At 61.9% G+C, this 17596-nt stretch overlaps 9 protein-coding genes across 9 annotated transcripts in view; 3 read left to right on the top strand and 6 right to left on the bottom strand.

The window, feature by feature from the left end:
- The window catches only part of ACA1_396310 (PH domain containing protein), a gene marked incomplete at both ends in the record, with an annotated part of 3804 nt that extends 2847 nt beyond the window's left edge, over positions 1–957 (bottom strand). Inside the window, 4 exons of the mRNA XM_004351570.1 lie at positions 184–299; positions 436–519; positions 602–665; positions 809–957. Of these exons, the coding sequence (XP_004351622.1) occupies positions 184–299; positions 436–519; positions 602–665; positions 809–957 (413 nt within the window). The remainder of the gene's footprint in view (positions 1–183; positions 300–435; positions 520–601; positions 666–808) is intronic.
- A 200-nt stretch (positions 958–1157) lies between these two features.
- On the top strand, positions 1158–2035 carry ACA1_396300 (e2fassociated phosphoprotein; the record flags this gene model as incomplete). The annotated part of the gene is made up of 2 exons (XM_004351569.1): positions 1158–1778; positions 1877–2035. 2 exons carry the CDS (start codon positions 1158–1160, stop codon positions 2033–2035), a joined length of 780 nt encoding a protein of 259 aa, XP_004351621.1.
- Positions 2036–2314: 279 nt separating this feature from the next.
- On the bottom strand, positions 2315–3844 carry ACA1_396290 (uncharacterized protein; the record flags this gene model as incomplete). The annotated part of the gene is made up of 5 exons (XM_004351568.1): positions 2315–2686; positions 2777–3011; positions 3144–3233; positions 3331–3448; positions 3661–3844. 5 exons carry the CDS (start codon positions 3842–3844, stop codon positions 2315–2317), a joined length of 999 nt encoding a protein of 332 aa, XP_004351620.1.
- A 214-nt stretch (positions 3845–4058) lies between these two features.
- Positions 4059–5980, top strand: ACA1_396280 (FHA domain containing protein; the record flags this gene model as incomplete). The annotated part of the gene is made up of 5 exons (XM_004351567.1): positions 4059–4652; positions 4803–4914; positions 5013–5189; positions 5390–5509; positions 5649–5980. 5 exons carry the CDS (start codon positions 4059–4061, stop codon positions 5978–5980), a joined length of 1335 nt encoding a protein of 444 aa, XP_004351619.1.
- Positions 5981–6069: 89 nt separating this feature from the next.
- On the bottom strand, positions 6070–8897 carry ACA1_396270 (uncharacterized protein; the record flags this gene model as incomplete). The annotated part of the gene is made up of 8 exons (XM_004351566.1): positions 6070–6274; positions 6362–6440; positions 6574–6703; positions 6821–6958; positions 7045–7654; positions 7717–7935; positions 8045–8130; positions 8208–8897. The coding sequence occupies 8 exons, from the start codon at positions 8895–8897 to the stop codon at positions 6070–6072; spliced, it is 2157 nt and encodes a 718-aa protein (XP_004351618.1).
- A 701-nt stretch (positions 8898–9598) lies between these two features.
- On the bottom strand, positions 9599–11488 carry ACA1_396260 (uncharacterized protein; the record flags this gene model as incomplete). Its single annotated transcript, XM_004351565.1, has 9 exons — positions 9599–9648; positions 9758–9916; positions 10055–10145; positions 10240–10341; positions 10544–10618; positions 10715–10750; positions 10955–10989; positions 11093–11327; positions 11435–11488. The coding sequence occupies 9 exons, from the start codon at positions 11486–11488 to the stop codon at positions 9599–9601; spliced, it is 837 nt and encodes a 278-aa protein (XP_004351617.1).
- Positions 11489–11738: 250 nt separating this feature from the next.
- ACA1_396250 (NAF1 domain containing protein) lies at positions 11739–13985 on the top strand (the record flags this gene model as incomplete). The annotated part of the gene is made up of 4 exons (XM_004351564.1): positions 11739–12620; positions 12727–13113; positions 13198–13253; positions 13334–13985. The coding sequence occupies 4 exons, from the start codon at positions 11739–11741 to the stop codon at positions 13983–13985; spliced, it is 1977 nt and encodes a 658-aa protein (XP_004351616.1).
- A 122-nt stretch (positions 13986–14107) lies between these two features.
- On the bottom strand, positions 14108–15750 carry ACA1_396240 (transcription factor e2f/dimerization partner (tdp) domain containing protein; the record flags this gene model as incomplete). The annotated part of the gene is made up of 7 exons (XM_004351563.1): positions 14108–14449; positions 14535–14603; positions 14652–14825; positions 14882–14953; positions 15061–15314; positions 15425–15505; positions 15699–15750. The coding sequence occupies 7 exons, from the start codon at positions 15748–15750 to the stop codon at positions 14108–14110; spliced, it is 1044 nt and encodes a 347-aa protein (XP_004351615.1).
- Positions 15751–15973: 223 nt separating this feature from the next.
- ACA1_396230 (uncharacterized protein) lies at positions 15974–17243 on the bottom strand (the record flags this gene model as incomplete). Its single annotated transcript, XM_004351562.1, has 3 exons — positions 15974–16774; positions 16804–16838; positions 17171–17243. 3 exons carry the CDS (start codon positions 17241–17243, stop codon positions 15974–15976), a joined length of 909 nt encoding a protein of 302 aa, XP_004351614.1.
- Positions 17244–17596: the final 353 nt, after the last annotated feature.

Raw genomic sequence — 17596 nt, 5'->3', positions numbered from 1 at the left:
CCCGCTGGTTCTCGGCGTACAGCAGGAACCTGTTCTCACCCACCACCACCACCACCACCACCACCACCACCTCCCGTTAGCGGGGTGCCCATAGGCACAGCCATTAACACCGAAACACACACGACACATACGACACACGACACGTCGATCACTCCGAAGATGGATTGGTGGGTGGGGGGGCACCTTCGCTTGTGCGGGTGGCGCGGGTAGCTGATCTGGAAGCAGAGCTCCTTGCCGCGCGTGACGTCCCGCAACACGTCGGCGCCGGCCAGCTCGATGACGCCCTTCACGTTCCCCGTCTGCACGCACGCACGCCACACACACACACGATCAACGACACCGTCCCGCCGGTCGGTCGGAGAAGCCGAAGCGGAAGAAAAAGCGGAAGAGACGGCGGCCAAGAGGGGAAGAAGGAGGGAGTGAGTGCTGCAGCACCTTGGCGTCGTCGTAGTAGAAGAGCAGCCGCTTGGCGTCGTTGAGGATGAAGAAGCGCCGCCGCCACGTCTTGTACACGTGGCCCTGGTGTGTCACAACAACAACAACAAGATGGTGTGTGCGAATGCTGCGTAGCAGGTGCGTGGCTGGAAGGTGGCGCGCGTACCAGCTTGGTGAGGTGGCCCGAAAGGTAGCCCCTCCGCCCGGCACTCTCGAACGTCTCTGATGCTCTGCCACCCCGCACGTGCCCTCGTGAATTATTTATTCATGTGTTTATTAATGTATTTATTAATGTGTTTTTTTTCTGATAAATACGCGAAGCCGGCAGCATCAAGAACGTGTTTCTCTTCACGGGGCGGGCGAGGTGGCGTACAAGGAGGTGTGGCGACTGAGCAGGTGATCCTTCTCGCTCTGGTTGCGCATCTTGTCCTGAGAAATGTTGGTACCGCGCAGCAGTATGTTTTCGAGGGAGGACAACAACGACCCCACGATTTCTTCTTCTTCCTCTTCGTCGTCTTCCATGGTGCGTGGTGCGTGGAGGTGCCAGGCTATTCTGTTGTTGGTTTGTTTTGTTGCTTTATTTTTTTGCTTCTTGTGCATTATCGCGATACTGTCAGCATGACGTGGCATTCCAACACCATTTTTTGGAAGTAGAAAAAGAAAAGAAATTTCTTACCCAAGAAAAATACGGCCCACCCGTGGTTGCATCCAGTGCTCGAAAGATGGTGGACACCCGTGAAGTGTTTGCAGGCCTGTACACCGGAGGAAGGCAGCCCCCGTGGAAGGCCCGTCTGGACGAGCTCCTGCCCGACCCTGCTCGGCGGTCGCGCGATGCGGACAGCACTGATGATTCGGATTACGCCAGCTGTGGCACCACTGCCGCACCAGCGCATCACCCCGCCCATGACGGCTCTTCTTCCTCTTCCACCTCCGTAATGTTGTCCACGTCTGCGTCGCAATCACCATCGGCACCTTCAGCAGCATCTGCCAACAAGCGAAAGCACGTTGCCAACAAGGCTGGAGGCTCCGACGGAGGAGAGGAGCAGGCCACGGGTCCGTTCTACGACGAGGGGGCCGACCTCAAGGATGAGCTGTGGGTCACGGAGAAGTACCTGCGCCACCACCACCCGAAGACGACGAAAGGAGCAGAAGAGGAGGCCAGGGCGAAGAAGAAGCCGACAACTAGTACGACGGCACGGCCGGACGACTGGACGTCGGACCGCAACGACCCGCTCACGCGGCCGCGGCGCAGCGATGCCGTGCTGAGCTGCCCGTGCTGCTTCACGCCCCTCTGCTACGACTGCCAGCGGCACGACGTCTACCTGAGCCAGTACCGCGCCATGGTACGCCTTATTTTTATTTTTATTTTATTATATGATGTTTTTTGTTCTATTTTATGTGGTATTTATTAATTGATAAATTGTATTTATTGTGAGAACAGTTCGTCACGGACGAGTGCACGGCGCGGCTTACCGAGTCCCGTACGTACGAGGGCGACCAGTACCACCCGGTCTACTGCGCCGTCTGCGAGACCGAGGTGGGCGTGCTCGAGCCCGCCGACGAGCTCTACCACTTCTTCAACGTCATCCCGGGCAACTAACCGCTGGAGAGAGTGTTCGGGGTGAGCGACCAGTGACTGGCTGTGGTGTGTAGCGCACGTTTGCTGTAAATAGAATCGAGAGAACAAAACAGAAGCGCGTTTGTGTCCGCGCGTTCCTCTTCGTTTTATAAAACGTGCGCGTGGCGGCCATAGAAGAACGAAGAGCGATGAAGAGCGAGCGAGAGTGCCGCGAGCCTAGCGTGGCGCCACCCGGGTTTACTCCCCCTTTCCACTCCTCTCCCTTTCTATCCGTCGGCAGGCGGTGTTGCAAGCAGTCTCTCACGACGAGTTGATGGCGTAGCGGTGGTCGTCGTAGTCAGAGTCGTAGTCGGAGACGGGCGCGGACAGGGCGGCGTCGATGATCAAGTCGTCGTCGTCGCTGTCGTGGGTGAGGAGGGGCTCGGCGAGGCCCTTGGCGGCGAAGCGGCTGTAGGTACTGAGTCGCTCCGTGTGGTAGCGGAGGACCATCTGCCGGCGGAGCGAAAGGCTCAGCACGACGGCCATCAGCACCGTGGGGACCAGCTCCGGCACCCAGTAGGCCAGCGCGGCGAACACCCACGGGTCCGTGTAGTCGTCCGCGATGGGCCGATACAGGAACATGGCGAACCGCGCGCAGAAGCACACCACCAGCACCACCGTGATCACCACCGTCTGGCTCACCACACACACCACACAGCGATGAGCAACCAAATGCGCGCATGCCATTGGTGGCGTCGCCGATTGGCTTTGGGGGGGGGGCACCTGGAGGTAGAACTTGAGCTTGCGCCGGGTGTTCATGGCCCGGCGCGTGACGACGAGGAGGCCGATGCCGTAGCCCAGGAATGCCACGCACACGAGCCCGAACACCGCCACCACCGACAGCACGTTCACGTTGTACGCGTGCCTCCCTTCTCGCTTGTGGTCGTCTACAACGATGAAGACAACGATGAAGGCCACCTGGCCCAGGTAGATGAACCCATTGACCGCGATGAAGGCCCTGCATGACAAACAACCAACGACACGACACGCCGGACAACAACGGCGACCGCGAGTGAGGGCAGGGCAGGGCAGCGATAGAGGGGACACGAGGGAATGGGGGGATGGGTGTTTGGAGGGGAGGGGCACGAACGCGCGGGCTTTCCACGATCGGAAGAATCCGATGTCGTACACGCCCTCCCGCTGCTCGGATGTATTGCGCATCGCGTGCAACGTGTCGGCCCTGCAGGACACGCCAGTTGAGACACATGTGCGCACCAAACGATGAATCTCGGGAACAGGAACGGGGGAATGAGGAAAAGCGGGGTAGGTGTGCACACCAGAAGAAGATGACGAGCGTGAAGGCGGTGAAGAAGAGAGCGAAGGCCACCCGATTGAGAATGTAGTCGGAGACGTGCTCTGGACTCCACCCGTCCACCGCGAGCCATGCCAGCCGGCCTGCCAGTAACAAGTAAACCACGTAAACTTTCCTCCATAAATATGAATATAAAAATTATTGTGATTTAAGTCCAAGAATCCATCGATGCAACCCCACAAGCAAGGTGCTCATTAAATTGTAAAAAAAGAAAAACGAAAAGATGGAGTAGAGTAAAAAATAATAAAGCTCGGACGTAAAAGATGAAAAGCGAAGGGGGAGCTGCACTGCGTACACAGCAGGAAGGAAAAGATAATGAAGAAGAACAGGTTCTTGGGCGAGAAGCAGGGCAGGCGGCGGGCGTGGCTATTCCATTCGGAGCAGCACCGGTACGAGTAGAGCCACACAAGAAGCCCCACGACGAGCGCCGTCGTCGCGCCATAGAGTCCAAGGCCCACAATGGCCACCTCTTCCTTCATGCTCCGCGTAATGTACATTTATACCACAGCCCGCCGGCTGTCGCCCTTTCCTGTTGAACGAGCTCGTCTCTCTCTGTCGGCTTGTCTTAAGGTGGCTGAAAGTGAGGGAAAAGATCAGGGCACAAAAGAAATGTTTTGAGAAAGGCGATTTTCACGACCACCACATCAAACGGTCGAATTGATTGTCAGAAAGTAAGGGGCGAAGGCCAGAGACATGTCGGTATCGCTGCTGCTGGGGGCGATGGAGGAAAACGGCACCGCCAGCGGCGCTTCCGATGTGACGCACGCCTCCTACACAGATCGCCCAGAAGCCGACGGCGAGGGGGAAGCGCCCGTCGACGATTCCCCGTACTACACCGTCTCAAAATCTTCTACCTCCTCCTCCTCTTCCTCCTCTACGTCTTCGCAAACAAAGCAGCAGCCTCGATCTTCCTCCCGCCTCAGTGCCCGACGTAGCCGGCAGGCCGAGGCCGAGCGTAGCGCCTCTTCCACCGCCGACATTGCCACCAACGGCGGCAGCAGCGGTGGCGATGACGACGGAGCTGCTGCGACTGCTGGCGGTGCGGCGGTGCCGCTGTGGCGGCAGCTGCGTGCGGCGTCGGACGAGGCGCGCCGAAAGAGCCCCCTGGGCGCCAAGGACCGGGAGGCCAAGCTGGCCAAGCAGCAGCGCATCCTGCAGCACATCGCCTGGACGCGGGCCGAGCAGGACCTGCCCCCGGTCTTCGCCATCCTGCGCGGACCCACGCTCCGACCCTACCGCATGGAGGAGCTCTCCCTCACCCTCGGCCGCGTCACCCCTCACCACCGCGTACCGACACACGACACACGACACACGACACACGACACACGACACACGACACACGACACACGACACACGACACACGACACACGACACACGACACACGTCGTCACTGCGCTCAGTGCTGATCATGATCGTGGTGGTTTCGCGCGGTGGCAGGACGCGGACCTGGCGCTGGACGCGCACAACGCCAAGATCTCGCGGGTGCACGCGCGCATCGTGTACGACCGGGGCCTGAGCTGCTACTGCATCATCAACCTCTCCAAGAACGGTACATTTCCACAGTTTTATTCTCTTCCTCTTTCTCTTTCTCCCCCCTCCCCCGCCGTGTTCTCATGATGATGGGGTTCGCGCTTGGTGCGTGCGTAGGAGTGCGTGTGCGGCAGGGCGACGCGTTTGTGAGTTACGCGGAGGTGGGGCTGCCGGTGCCGCTGCCCAACCCGGCGACGATCGACATCCAGGGCACCCTCGTCTACTTCCAGGTCTTTTACATCTCCTCCACCCCGACCAGCCACTTTGCCGCGGCCCACGACGATGCCGACTTCAGTACCATCACCGGCGCACCCAAAAAGAAGGGACACAAGTCTTCCTCCGCAGGTATCGCACCCCTTCTTCACTCTTCTTCCTTCTTCTTCTTCTTCACTCTTCTTCCTTCACTCTTCGCATCCGACTCGTGTGGTGTCGTGTGGTGTCGTATGGTGCCGTATCGTGTGGTGACTTGTGTCGTTTTTGTCGTGTGTCCGCAGCCAATAAGCGGAAGCGCGGGCAGGGCGTGACGTATTCGGAGATGATCCAAACGGCCCTCCGCGCCCTCGGCGGGGCCGCCACTCAGCCCAAGATCTCCCGCTACATCCAGGAACACTTCAGTGCGAGCACCCTCCTCATGCACATCAAATCAACTTTTTGATTGATTGTCGCTTTTGTCTCTCTCTTGAGAGTGAGATGAGCCGCTCACCCTGGTGAATGATGTGATTGTTCGTGGCACGCACGCACCACAACGAGCAGAGGAGGACATTGCGGGTCGTGCGACGTGGCGCAATTCGGTGTCGGGCGTGCTGTCGGCGAATCCGCTGTTCATCCAGGAGGCCATCATCAGCGAGGGCGGTAAGAAGGACCGCAAGTCCCTCTGGCGGCTCAAGGGCTTCCCGCTAGCGGGCAGGGCCGCCGCCGCCGCCTACAAGGACGACTTCGATGATGACGATGACGACGAGGAGGACGAGGACGAGAGCGCGCTGGTCATGGACGAAAATGACGACGACGAGAGTGACGAAGACGACGAAGACGAAGACGACGCGAGGCCAGAGAAGAGGAGCAGACCAGACGAGGGTGAACAGTGAACCGGGCGAGGGGACAGGTGGTGGTGGTGGTGTTTTGTGTGAGTGGAAAAAAGCACGACGTTGTTTGCGTCTGCGTGGAGATTCGACAACTAACTACATGATGAGGAGGTGGTGGCCTGCGGCGGGGGCGGGGCTTGCTTGTTGCGTGGTGGGTAGACCTCGTGTCGCCAGCCGAAGGAGCGGAGCATCCACATGAAGTTGGACTCCTCGACCTTGCGGTGGGCCAGCAGCGCCGCGCACAGCGACTGCGAGGGATTCTGCGTGCACGTGGTGAACTGGAACTGGAAGCACGACCTGCAACAGTGGTGCAGAGCCATAGCAAGGTGGTGAGCAAAGGGGCACGAGAGGCGGTTTCTTTCTGAGCTGTGTCGGTTTCCATACCGATCGATGACGACAAACCACACGCTGACGAGTTCGTACTCCCGCAGGCCCCGCTTGTGCACGGTGTGAACAGCTCGAGCTGTGGGAGAGAGATACATAGGATGTAAGCAGAGGAGGAGGAGCATGGAGCAGGAGGCAGCGCAAACAGCCGAAGAGGCGAGCACAAGGCAGCACGAGATAAAACATGGGGGGGGGTTGAACAGATAAGGCACCTGGCACGGAGATGGCGAACGTGCAGCCCAGAGCGGGAACTCCGCCGATGAGCATGCGGCGCTGCTGCTCGAGTATGGCCACCGTCTGCAGGCGTTTCTCGATGGCCTGCACGTAGTCCGCCAGCGTGTCCTGATGGGGTAGTGGGGTGAACGACGAGGAATGGGTGAGACCCGGTCACGCGAGCTAAAGTCGCACACGCACGCACGCACACGCACACGCACACGGTGTGACACAAAGGGTGCGCACCTCATTCCAGACAAAGGCCTTGTGGGTGGCCTCCTTGAACTCGCGCATCATAAAGGTCTGGTCGGATCGCGAGGTCGACTGCAGGTAGCACACCGTGTGCTTGTCCGTCAGCGTGTGCTCGTTGCCCGCCTCGACAGCCTGAGTCCGTGTTGTCAGTTGATTGGATCGGGTCGGATTCTAAATTATTCAATTGATTAGGTCGTCAGTTGGCCGCTACGACGTACCCGGCAGGTGAGGTAGCCCTTTCGGCGGCTGCCGCGCACGATGACGGGGTCTTCGAGGTCCTGCGGGTGCCAGAAGAAGAGGCTCGTGTAGCGGTGCGGCGTGGCTGCGGAAGAGGAGGAGGAGGAAGAAGAGACCACGGGGCGGGAGAGGAAAGGCGAAGGAGGCCCCACGACAGCGGCGACGCTGCCGCTCGATTCGTCGGGCGTGGCCTGCACGTCCATCGAGCTCGTGCGCGGGCGGGCGGGGCTCAGTGCGTTTTGGGGAAGGCACAGAGACCGCGACGGCGATGCCGACGTGGCGCCCATGGACTGACGCGCGAGCGCGTGGGCGGGCACCGATCGCACCCGCATCACCTTCCACCGGTGGGTGGCCGACGTGGCGCGCTGGCGCATGGTGTCGACCAGGAACTGGCGATCGCGTTGCGCGGCGGGCGTGGCCTCGCCGTCGCGGAACGGGTCAAAGCCCGTGTTGCGCTCCACCAGCTCGCACAGCCGCTCCACGAGCTCCGGCGGGAGCATGCCCAGGAAGCTCCGCTCGAGGTGCATGTCTCCGCGGCCGTAGGCCAGCAGACGCACGGCCTCCACGCCCGAACACAGGAATGGCCACTCCCTGACATTGTTTGGTGAGATGGAATCCAAAGAATGAAATGGGGGGGGGCATTGGGGGCGTACGGCTTGGGGGAGCCGGGGGCGGGGCGCTGGCTGTGGGGCGGGTCGAAGATGATCTCGAGCAGCGCGCGGGGTTCGGCGTCGCCCTTCTCCAGCACGAGCGTGCGGAAGCGCTGGCGTACAGCGCGCTTGTTCGGCGGCTGGGCGCGTTGGCCGCCCCGCAAGCTGAGCTCGGCTCGCCCCACCAGCCTATCTGGCAGGTACCTCCGACGCGCATACACCCTGCCGCCGCCGCCACCAACCATGTGGAATAAAGCGTTAAGCCATCATCGCCAGCGTCCAAAGGCCTTGTGCATTGTGTGTGGTTTTGGCACAGCAAAGGGGTCGGTACCGGAATTCGACGATCAGCTCCTGGGGGCCATCGCTTGGTATCTCCACGACCTGGTCCCACTCCACCTCCTCCACGCGCAGCCCGCCCTGCTCGCCGATCGCCAGGTCAGTCACGCGCGCGCAAGAGTAGAAAAAAGTGTAGAGAGAAGGCGAGCAGTGCGTACGTAGTTGCAAAGGCGGCCCTCGAGGGTGGTGCGTAGGAGGGGAGGCGTTTTCTTGGTGGGCGGGGTGCGCACGGGCGGCTGGCCCTTCATCTCCACGGGCGCCACCTGCACCACGCAGTAGTAGGGCGCGGCTCGCTCCTGGTCTCTGCTGCTGCCGATGCTGCTGTGGCTGCCGCTGGTGCTGCTGGGCGGTACCAGGTCGGACGACACCTTGTGCTTGCCGCTACGCGAGAGGCCGAAGGCCCGCACGACTCGTACTCGGGTGGGCTCCTCGTCCTCGGTCTCGGTCTCGGCCTCCTTGGCCTTCTTCGTCTTGCTGGCCTTCTTCGTTGTCTTGTTGGGCTTGGCTCGTTTGTCCACCTTGGCCTCGGGCGGGTCGTTCTTCATCTTCTTCACCTTGTCGCTACGCGCGGTTCGCGAAGCTGGCGATGGCGAGTTGGAGGGGATGGACTTGAAGTGCCGCAAGCTTCCGTGGATGGCGCCGCCGCGCTGGCCGCCTGGTACGTGCATCACGAGCTCGTCGTCGTCTTCAACGTCGTCGTCGTCGGGGTGGAGCTTGTGGCGCCGCAGCGAGGCCCATCGACCGACACGCCGATGCCCACCGCTGAGCGAGCGCTGCGCCACGACGCTGTTGCTGCTGGCCGTCTTGCTGCTGGTGCTGGCCTGCTTCTTCTCGAAGCGAAGTTCCATGGTATGTGCGGGAGGGGTTGTGTAATCGATTTGTCAGAGGTGGAGATGTTAATGTTGTGGAGGAAATCTGTGGAAGTGCAGAGAGTGGCGGCGTTGACGTCGTGGGTGGCACTACGGCTGTACTGTTGAATCTTCGTGGCTGGGCCGCTTGTTCTATGCACGAGGTCGGAGAAGAATAGCTTGACCATGTGGTCCATTATGAAGAAGAGCCGCCCCTTCGTTCTGGACGTCATGACGCCCTCGTGCTGAGCGAGCGGGCGAAAACAACCAGAGAACTGCACGCCCTTCCCCCTCGTGCCGGCCTTCGATGAAGAGTGCTCCCCTCCTGGTCGAGGGGTGAGCTTTTCGGCGGGAAATTTCACGGAGACGCTGCATTGCACAGCCAACCGAGCGTCTAGCAACATCCCTTGTGACCAATCAGGCGTCGGAGGGAGTAAGATGGGCTCGGCCACCATGTGACGCTATTGCGAAGAGAATATTATATTCGTATATAGCACAACCCATCTGCGGCCGCAGAACCGGTCTAAAGCCGGCGTCAGCGACAGTGGAGCATCTGTGGTAATGCCGGGGAATGGGGGGGACTGCATGTATGTGTGTGTGTGCTTGAAGCCGTGTGGCGGATTGGTCAGACCTCTCGCAAGATAGGCGGCAATATGATGATGCCCACCCGGCCATCGCCGGCCGCATGCACGTCTGGCCCTTTACTTTCGCACCAGCAGCAGCGGGAAGTCCTTCTTCAGCACGTGCCCGCCTGCCATGGCCGCGGAGAGAGGAGAGAGAAAGAGAAAGAGAGTGCGGTGAGTGGGTGTTGATGTGCAGAGAAAGAGGGGGAGCTCTGCTCTGTTTTGCTTGCAAGGTACCTTTGAGGGTGACCTGCAGGGTGACGGAAAACTCGATCTTGAAGTTGGCGGCGTGGAGGGACGGGCACGTAAAGAGTCGCGGGAAGACCAGATAGATCGGCACCGCCAGCCTGTCCGGTATATACCCGTCCACCAGCTGCGTCGTTTGGATCTCCGATACTGGCCAGCACGCACGCACACACACGCCCCCCCCCAAGCAATGAGCAATCGTTGGGGAGGGCTGTGGGCGTCAGAGGCTCTCGAAGCCATGGGCGCGGAGGGGGGGAACCAGGGGGTGGAGATGGGAGGGCAGGGTACCCTGCTTGTTGAAGCCGCCGCCCTCTTTGGCCACCGTTTCAATTCGCATCAGGTGGAGCGATGCGTGGTCAATCGCCCACCCGACCGTCGTCTGCACGCACGCACCCGACAGTGTCAGCGCACTTGTCCAAGGCGGCCCATGCTCCTTGGTGGACCTTTGGGTCTTGGCCAAGATGCGGGCGCACCTCCACGGTGAGTTCCCCCGAGAGGGGTTTGTTGACGTGGCACGTCGTGGTCAGGAACTTGCCCCTGGCGGAGAACTCCTCATCGCTCGTCGCGCCCTTGCCCTGTGGGGACCACAAGGAATTTAAAAAGTAGTTAGCGATCAATTATGCTGTACATGAAAGAGAGAGATAGTCCATAAATCAGGCGCGCATCATGATCGCATTCCTCCGCCACCACCACCATCTCCACCATTGGCACCACCCCGAAGCGAGGCCGACGATTCCATCAGAAGAAGAAGAAGAAGAAGAGAAGGAGGGCGAGCACCTGCTTGAATTGGCTGGATTCGTTGGAGCTCAGCAGGATGGACACCTCTCGCGGTTGTGGCACCTCCTCCAACGTCTGCGCGCGTGGACACGCAATCAATGAGTGAGTGGTGGTGCGGTTAGCTACGGCTCCGGAGGCGGTCCGTCACGAGAGGCGAGGCGGGGGCGTTACGTCGACGTGGATCACAAACTCGGCCTCCTTCTGCATCTTCCGTGCCAGGAAGCCCGTCGGCGTGTACGTCGCCCTACGCGCACACGGCAGGCCGCCCGTTAGCCCCGCGGTGGTGGTGGTGCATGATGGTGGTGATGGTGGTCAGAAGTGGTGGTGGTGCCTGAGGTAGTATTTGATGGAGATGGCCAGCCCGTGGAAGGTCTCGAAGAGCTCCTGGCCCGTGAGCGCCTTCAGCTGAACCTGGAACGGGAACTCGTTCATGCCCTTGACAGTGCCTGTCCACCGCCCACACAACACCACCAAGACCAACGGTGGAGGAGGTAAGCTCGGTGCCCTCGCTCCACCCACTGTGCGGTGGTGCTGAGCCGCTACGATCACTGGGCAGCCAGAAAAAGAAGTGGGCCCAAAGGAAACAGAGAGGAGGGGGTGCGTATAGTTTGCCGCCGGGCGCGAGCTGGTGCGTTTGGACGAGGTTCTGGGTGGTGCGAGCAGCGCTGCCGAGTCGCAGGCCGCCCGGGTCGAGCGAGACCAGGCCCTCCACGCCCAGCGTCACGCCTGTGTGTTGTTCGCCCTCCTTCTCGCATACCACCTCCACCTTCCCCGTCACCACGTCCTACACGGGCGGGTCGCCCCGACACCACGTCGCGAGTAGTACAAACAGGGACAGATGATTACTTCATCTTCTTCCGGTCAGAAAGGGGTGGCAAAGTGCCCACGTACGCCTGGTCGGTATTTGCGGTCGAAGCGGTCGAGAGTGATCTCCAGCGTCGTCATCTCCCTCCCCTACTCTCGCCCCAGCGATCTCTCTTGTTCTTTTTCTGTTGTCGACAGAAAATCCAAGTTAATCAATATTTATTTCTTTTCCTCTCTTTTGTCGACTGCCGACACAGATGGCGTGCGGACATGTGCGGCCTGCGGAGTATTTGGCCTTTCTGGTTCCGGGCGGCTTCTCACAAGACATCTTTCCCTCCTTCCATCTCCTCCGCGCCACCCGAAGAAGAAGAAGAAGAAGCAAAGGGCAACCATGGAAGGCGACCCACAGCAGCAGCACACCACCCCGGTGGCAGTCGGGGACCATTCCGCCGGAGGAGCCATGGATCTCGAGGACTCGCCCGCCCCCGTCCCTGCGGCCGTTCTGGAGTCCGCCCCCGTACCCTCCTCCTCCACCGCCGCCGCCGCCACGGGCGCCGTCATGCTGCTCGACGACCTCCCACCCGCCGCCTTCGCCTTCGCCACGGCCACCACGGCCACGGCTGGTGTCGAGGCTGGTGCCGGTGCCCCCGCTTCCTCCTTCCCCGCCACTCCACTGCCGTCCACCACCACCACCACCACCACGGCGCCGACGACGCCGCTGGGCTCGGCCATGGATGAGGAGCCCTTCATGGGCGCGGCGGCGTCGACCTCCCTCAGCACCGCGGTCAGCAGCACCCCACAGCAGCAGCAGCAGCACGCCCTGGCAGCTGCACCGCCACTCGCAGCGGCGGCGGCGGCCGTGCCCTCCTCGGCATTCACATCGGCAGCTGCCGGGCCACCACCGCCTCAGGCGCTGCTGCACGGCGGCGGCGGCGGCCGGGAGGTGATGGACGAAGAGGAAGAAGACGACGATGAAGAAGAAGAAGAAGTGGTGAAGGACGACCTGCAGGCGGCGGCCATGGCGGCCGAGGTGCCCGCGTGGGCGCTCTCCGGGGCGGTGCGTCCGGTGCACCAGCACCCCGACGCGCTCCTGCCCCACGTCGAAGAGGAGGACGACGAGGACGATGACGACGACTCGGACGACGAAGAGGAGGCGGCCATCGTGGGAGGCGGCGGCGCGGCCGACGACAACGAGGAGCGCGGCAGCTCGGGCAAGGGCGGCGCACGGCTGCCCTTCGAGGCCAGCGACATCCCCCGCACCAAGCACGAACTCGTACGCGTCTCAACAACAATTCGATTCTTTTGTGCTTTGTGTTTCGTGTTTCGCGTTTTGCGTTTCGTTTCGTTTCGTTTTGCGTTTGGCTGACGCGTCGACGCAGGCGCCGCAGGCGGTGGAGGAGGAGGTGGTGATCCCGGCCGAGGCCGCGCTGGAGCTGGCGGGCGCGGTGGAGGGCATGGTGGAGGGCTTCCTCGTGGTGGCGGCCGACCCCGCGCGGCAGACGCTCGACATCGACAACGCGCTGTGCTTCGACGACCGCACGCCGCTGGGCCGGGTCCACGAGGTGTTCGGCCCGGTCAAGAAGCCCTACTACGCGGTGCTCAACGCCCACGTCGAGCGGCTCCGGGCGCAGGGCCGCGAGGCCCTCCTGACCCGCGGCACGCCGGTCTACTACGTGCCTCAGGCCTCCTGCTTCGTGCAGCCGACCATCATCTACACCCGCGGCTCCGACGCCTCTGGCGAACACGACGAGGAGCCGCCCGAGGACGTGCGTGCTCCCCCTCATCGTGTCGTGCGTGTCGTGCGCGGGTAACCCGATGATGACTGATGGGCGTGGCTTGTGGGTCGCCAGGAGCTGGAGTTCTCCGATGACGAGCAGGAGGCCCTCCACCGCCGACAGCGGAAGAAGTGCGTGTGCCCCCCCCCTCGCATGCGCGCTCTTCTTTGTTGTTCTGCTCACAGCGCGACTGGGCCACGCCGTAATGCAGGAAGCTGCAGGACAAGCGGCGGCAGGCGCACGCAGAGACGCAGGAATGGGAGGGCAACGCGGAGATGGCCCTCCGCACTGGCGCGCCGGCCCACCACACCTCGTCTGCCCCCGCAGGGCGAGGAAGGGGCGAGCGCGGCCGGCGAAGGGCCGCCAACAGGGGCGGCTACGCGGGCGGCGGCTGGTCTCGTGGACCGGCGCCGCCCATGGCCCATGGCATGCCCTACGCTCCCGCGGCAGCGGCGGGCGGTGGTGGCCACCACGCGCCCGGGGAGTACACGCCGCTGCAGCGTCCGTCGCATTTGGTGGACCACGTCATGAGCAACCCGGCCTACGGCGCGGCGAGTCACGGGCAGCAGGCCTACTTGCCGCCGCAGCAGCAGCTGCCCTCGCTCGTGCCGTACGGGACGCCCTACGGCCACATGGCCTACCCCGGGGCACAGCCCATGCCGATGCCGATGCCGATGCCGATGCCCGCCGCACCGGGCCAGACCCAGGGCCAGGCGCAGCCCCAGGCCATGCCGCTGCCGATGCCCCTCCCGATGCCGCCGCAGGCCTACCCCGGAGGCCCGCCCATGTACCCGCCGGGCGCGCAGGCCTCCTGGCAGAACCAGTTCTACGCGTCGCCCCACCACCACAACTCCTCCTCGTGATGCGTGAAGGCAAACGTTTCTTTGTTGGCTGGCTGGCTGGCTGGTTGGTTGGTACGAATACAATCACGTTCTCGAAGCAAACGCGCGCGATAAGAGTGAAAGGGGTGTGTTTTTGTGTTATGTTATGTGAAGGGCATGGGCGGACGGGGCAGTGTGCTGGCGGTGGCGGTTGTGTGCGGAGAGGTGACGGAGAGCCGGATGGGCGCCACGGTGTGGGAGGGTGTGCCGGGCTGTTCGCGGTCCATGCCGGCGCGCTTGAGCACCTCGGTGTCGTCGTGGATCTCGAAGGGCGCGCTGAAGTTGAAGAAGTATTCGGAGTGGTCCTCGGCCATCTCGCACTCGATCTCGGTCGTGTTGCGCGTGTTGACGAGGATGAACGGCAGGTGGATCTTGGCGCTCGCGTCCGCCATGTGGCCGGGGTCGGCCTTGCTGTTCCGCGCCAGCAGATTCGCGTACGAGCGTTGCTGCAGGGGGGGGGGAAGAGTGTCAGTCCGTCGAAGCTCGTGCGCGTTCTATAGGGACAGGCGATGATCGTCACGTGTCCCGCACCTGCGACACGAGCTCTTCCAGGTGGTCCGACTTCTTGCGAATCCGCTCAAGGCGTGCCTCCTGGTCGGACTATAATTGAAGGCACGCGTGCTATGGTGGTAAGTGACCAACGCGAACAACGGCGATGGGCTTCGAGACGAGGCGCACCTCGAGCTTGTGCAGGTCCTGCTTGGAGTGGGTGGGCAGGCCCACCCATCGTATTTCCTTCTTCTCCTTGGTGATGATGTCCATCGCCATGAGCACGTTCAGCGCATCGTAGACACGCCGCCGTATGTTTTTCTGTGATGATGACTGTAAGGCGCCCGGTGCAATCAGAGACAAGGCGAGTGTGAAAGCGGCGTGCGTACGTTATTGCCCATTCCCTCCGCCTGGCCCGCCGCTGCGAGCATCTGCAACTCGGTCACCAGCTCGTCGGCCACCTGGTCGCCGCGTCCGTGTAGTGTAAGGCGCGAGTCAGTCGCAGTCCGGCATCGTCGCTGGCACACGACGGCGGTCGATATAAAAGAGGGGAATGGGGAGGGCTCACCTCGTTGTAGGTGGTCACCCGCTTGGACTGGACCTTCTCGCACACTTTGAGGCTGAAGTGCCGCAGGCCCTTGTTCTTGGCGCCCCGGTTCTGCGTGCGTCGCTTCTTCCTCGAGCCGGCGGGGGGAGAGGACGCGACCTCGGCCGAGCTGGTGGTTGTGGCGAGCGCGACGGGTCCTGGTGGTGTGGAGGGCTCCTTGCGCTTCATCGTCATCAGCGCGTCGTCGGCCAGGGAAGGCGCCTGGAACGGGCTTGCTGTGGTGGGGGGCTCTGTCGGCAGAGGCATCAACGCGGGAGGCACTACACGGCGGGGTGGAAGGTGAGCACCAGGCGAAGCGCACCGAGCCCGCAATGATGGGAGGTACCGGTCGTGGAGGAGTAGGCCTTGAATACGGGCAGCTCGCCATTTTGCACGATTCCCGAATGCTTGGCGATGTCTTCGATCCCTGATTCGCGACAAAACTGCAGAAATTCATTATGCAAGCCATCTGGCGTTTGCTTGGCGCCCTCAGCGAGCTGAGCGAAGGGAGCCCACGGAGTAGCGGCACCACCAAAGCTGAAAGATTCGGGCCGGGCTGGTGCGGGGCCTGATCAGTAATGCGTTAGAAATTGCGTACGATCACTCCCTAAGGGCATTACCATCAAATGGCGCATCGAGCGGTTCAGCCCACTCGCCAGTCTGCGATTCCATCTCTCTGTTATTTCGCGAGTCCTGGCCCTACTTTTCCCGCCTTTTCTGTGCCGTGTCACGCCGACGTGTGCCAAGGGGCAATTTTTATGTGGGAGCTTCATGTACAAGAGAAGGTGGTGAGGCGTCAACCGAAGAGGATGCCTCCACCAGGAACGCGAGCGGAGGTAGTCGCGTTGAGAGAGACCGGAGGGAAGAGAGAGCTATGGTTACATCAGACGACCACTTACGGATGATTGCCGTCGGTGGGGACGTGTTGGAGGTGATGCGCCTGCGTGTACGCCGCTTGGAGCGTAGCGGCGGACTGCTGGTGGCCGTCGGCCGCCGGAGCAAAGCCAAGGTGGAGGCTGCCAGTTCCAGCAGCAGCGGCGGCCGGGTTCGCTGCTGCTGGGTTGGGGCCGGCCAGGTGGCCCACGAGTACGAACGACACGTCAGAGCCCTCGTAGAGCGTGCAGGCGTCCTCGCCCGCGAGCTCGCCCGGCGGGTAGCCGCTGTGGTCCTCGCCGGGGTTGATGCGCGCACCGCCGAGAAGGGAGAGGTAGCTGCTGTAGGACGAGAGCTGCGAGGAGAGGGCCTTGTCGGGCGTGATGAAGGGCAGCTTGTTGTACTCGCCCGTGTCGAGGTTCTTGGTGCGGATGTGGAAGTTGAACGCGTCCGCCACGAGGTCGCCCACCGCTGCCGAGTAGACGTGGTACCGCTTTCGCCACTTGTCCTTGTAGATCCGCTCCTCGGCCGACCGCGTCATGGCCCACGACGCACCGTTGAGGAGGTTGGCCGAGAGCTCGAGAAAGGGCACCTCGAGCAGCTTGAGCAGCTCCTCCTCGAACCGCGTCTCCAGCCACAGCTCGAACCGCGAACCTCGGAACGGCACTTTGGGCTTGGCCTCTTCCTCTTCCTTCTTCTTCTTCCTCTCCTTCCGCGGCGCCTTCTCCCTCTTCTTCCTCGGCTTCTTCGCCTTGCCCGCCACAGGCGCTACACAATCGCACACCGCGGGGTCAGCGGCAATGGCTACAGCGGGCAGCAGCAACTGCGAGACACATGAGCACTACTACGTACGTTGTGGAGGCTGCAGGTCCTGCGTCTCGGGGTAGCTGTGCGAAGGGGCGAGAGAATGCTGCTGGGGCAGTGGGTGGAGAGAATGTAGTGGCTGCGGCGAGGGCTGTAGTTGATGCTGCTGTGCTAGGCTTGTGAGCTGGGCGTAGTGGCTCGGCGAGACCATGAGACCGGCCTGTGCGTCTGTAGGCCGTACAGCACGCGTGTCAAATAACACAACCAACGTTAGGCCAGTCGATCAGGAGAGAAGAGCTCAACACGCGTGCGCAACAGCTGCGCATGAAACAACAACACGAATAACAATAACAACGCAATACGCTGTTGCCCCAATCGCGCCATCCTACGCAAAGACGTGAAGAGGGCTGGGAACCTTGTGGGTGTGGTGGGTAGGCGCTGGATGTGTAGTCATCGAATTTCCTCTTCGGTAGGTGGTTGAGCTGCATCTCTCGGCGATTGGTGGCGCAATGCGATGGCTCACAGCGGTTTCGCGGTTACGTAAGGATGAGAGGCACGTTTCGTCTTCGAAGAGGAGGAGAGACTTGCTTCCACGATCCGCTCCTCGATTATTGTGGGGGGGGGGGCAGAGAGGCAGAAGAGCCGGCACAGACGAGCAGACGAAGGGAGGCGGGAGCACGAGCGCGAAGGTAGAGACACCAACACGAATTTTCGCACCCCCTCGCTGCCAATTGGCAGGACCGAATTGCCCAATAACGTCCTTCGCACGCACGAAATTTCCCGCCGCAAGGAAAAATGGAGCACACCACAAACGCCTACAACAGATCTTCTGGGTGGGCAT

Source organism: Acanthamoeba castellanii, assembly GCF_000313135.1.
Source record: "Acanthamoeba castellanii str. Neff unplaced genomic scaffold scf7180000084759, whole genome shotgun sequence".
NCBI lineage: Eukaryota > Discosea > Longamoebia > Acanthamoebidae > Acanthamoeba > Acanthamoeba castellanii.
This window is presented reverse-complemented; position numbering and strand designations above follow the sequence as displayed.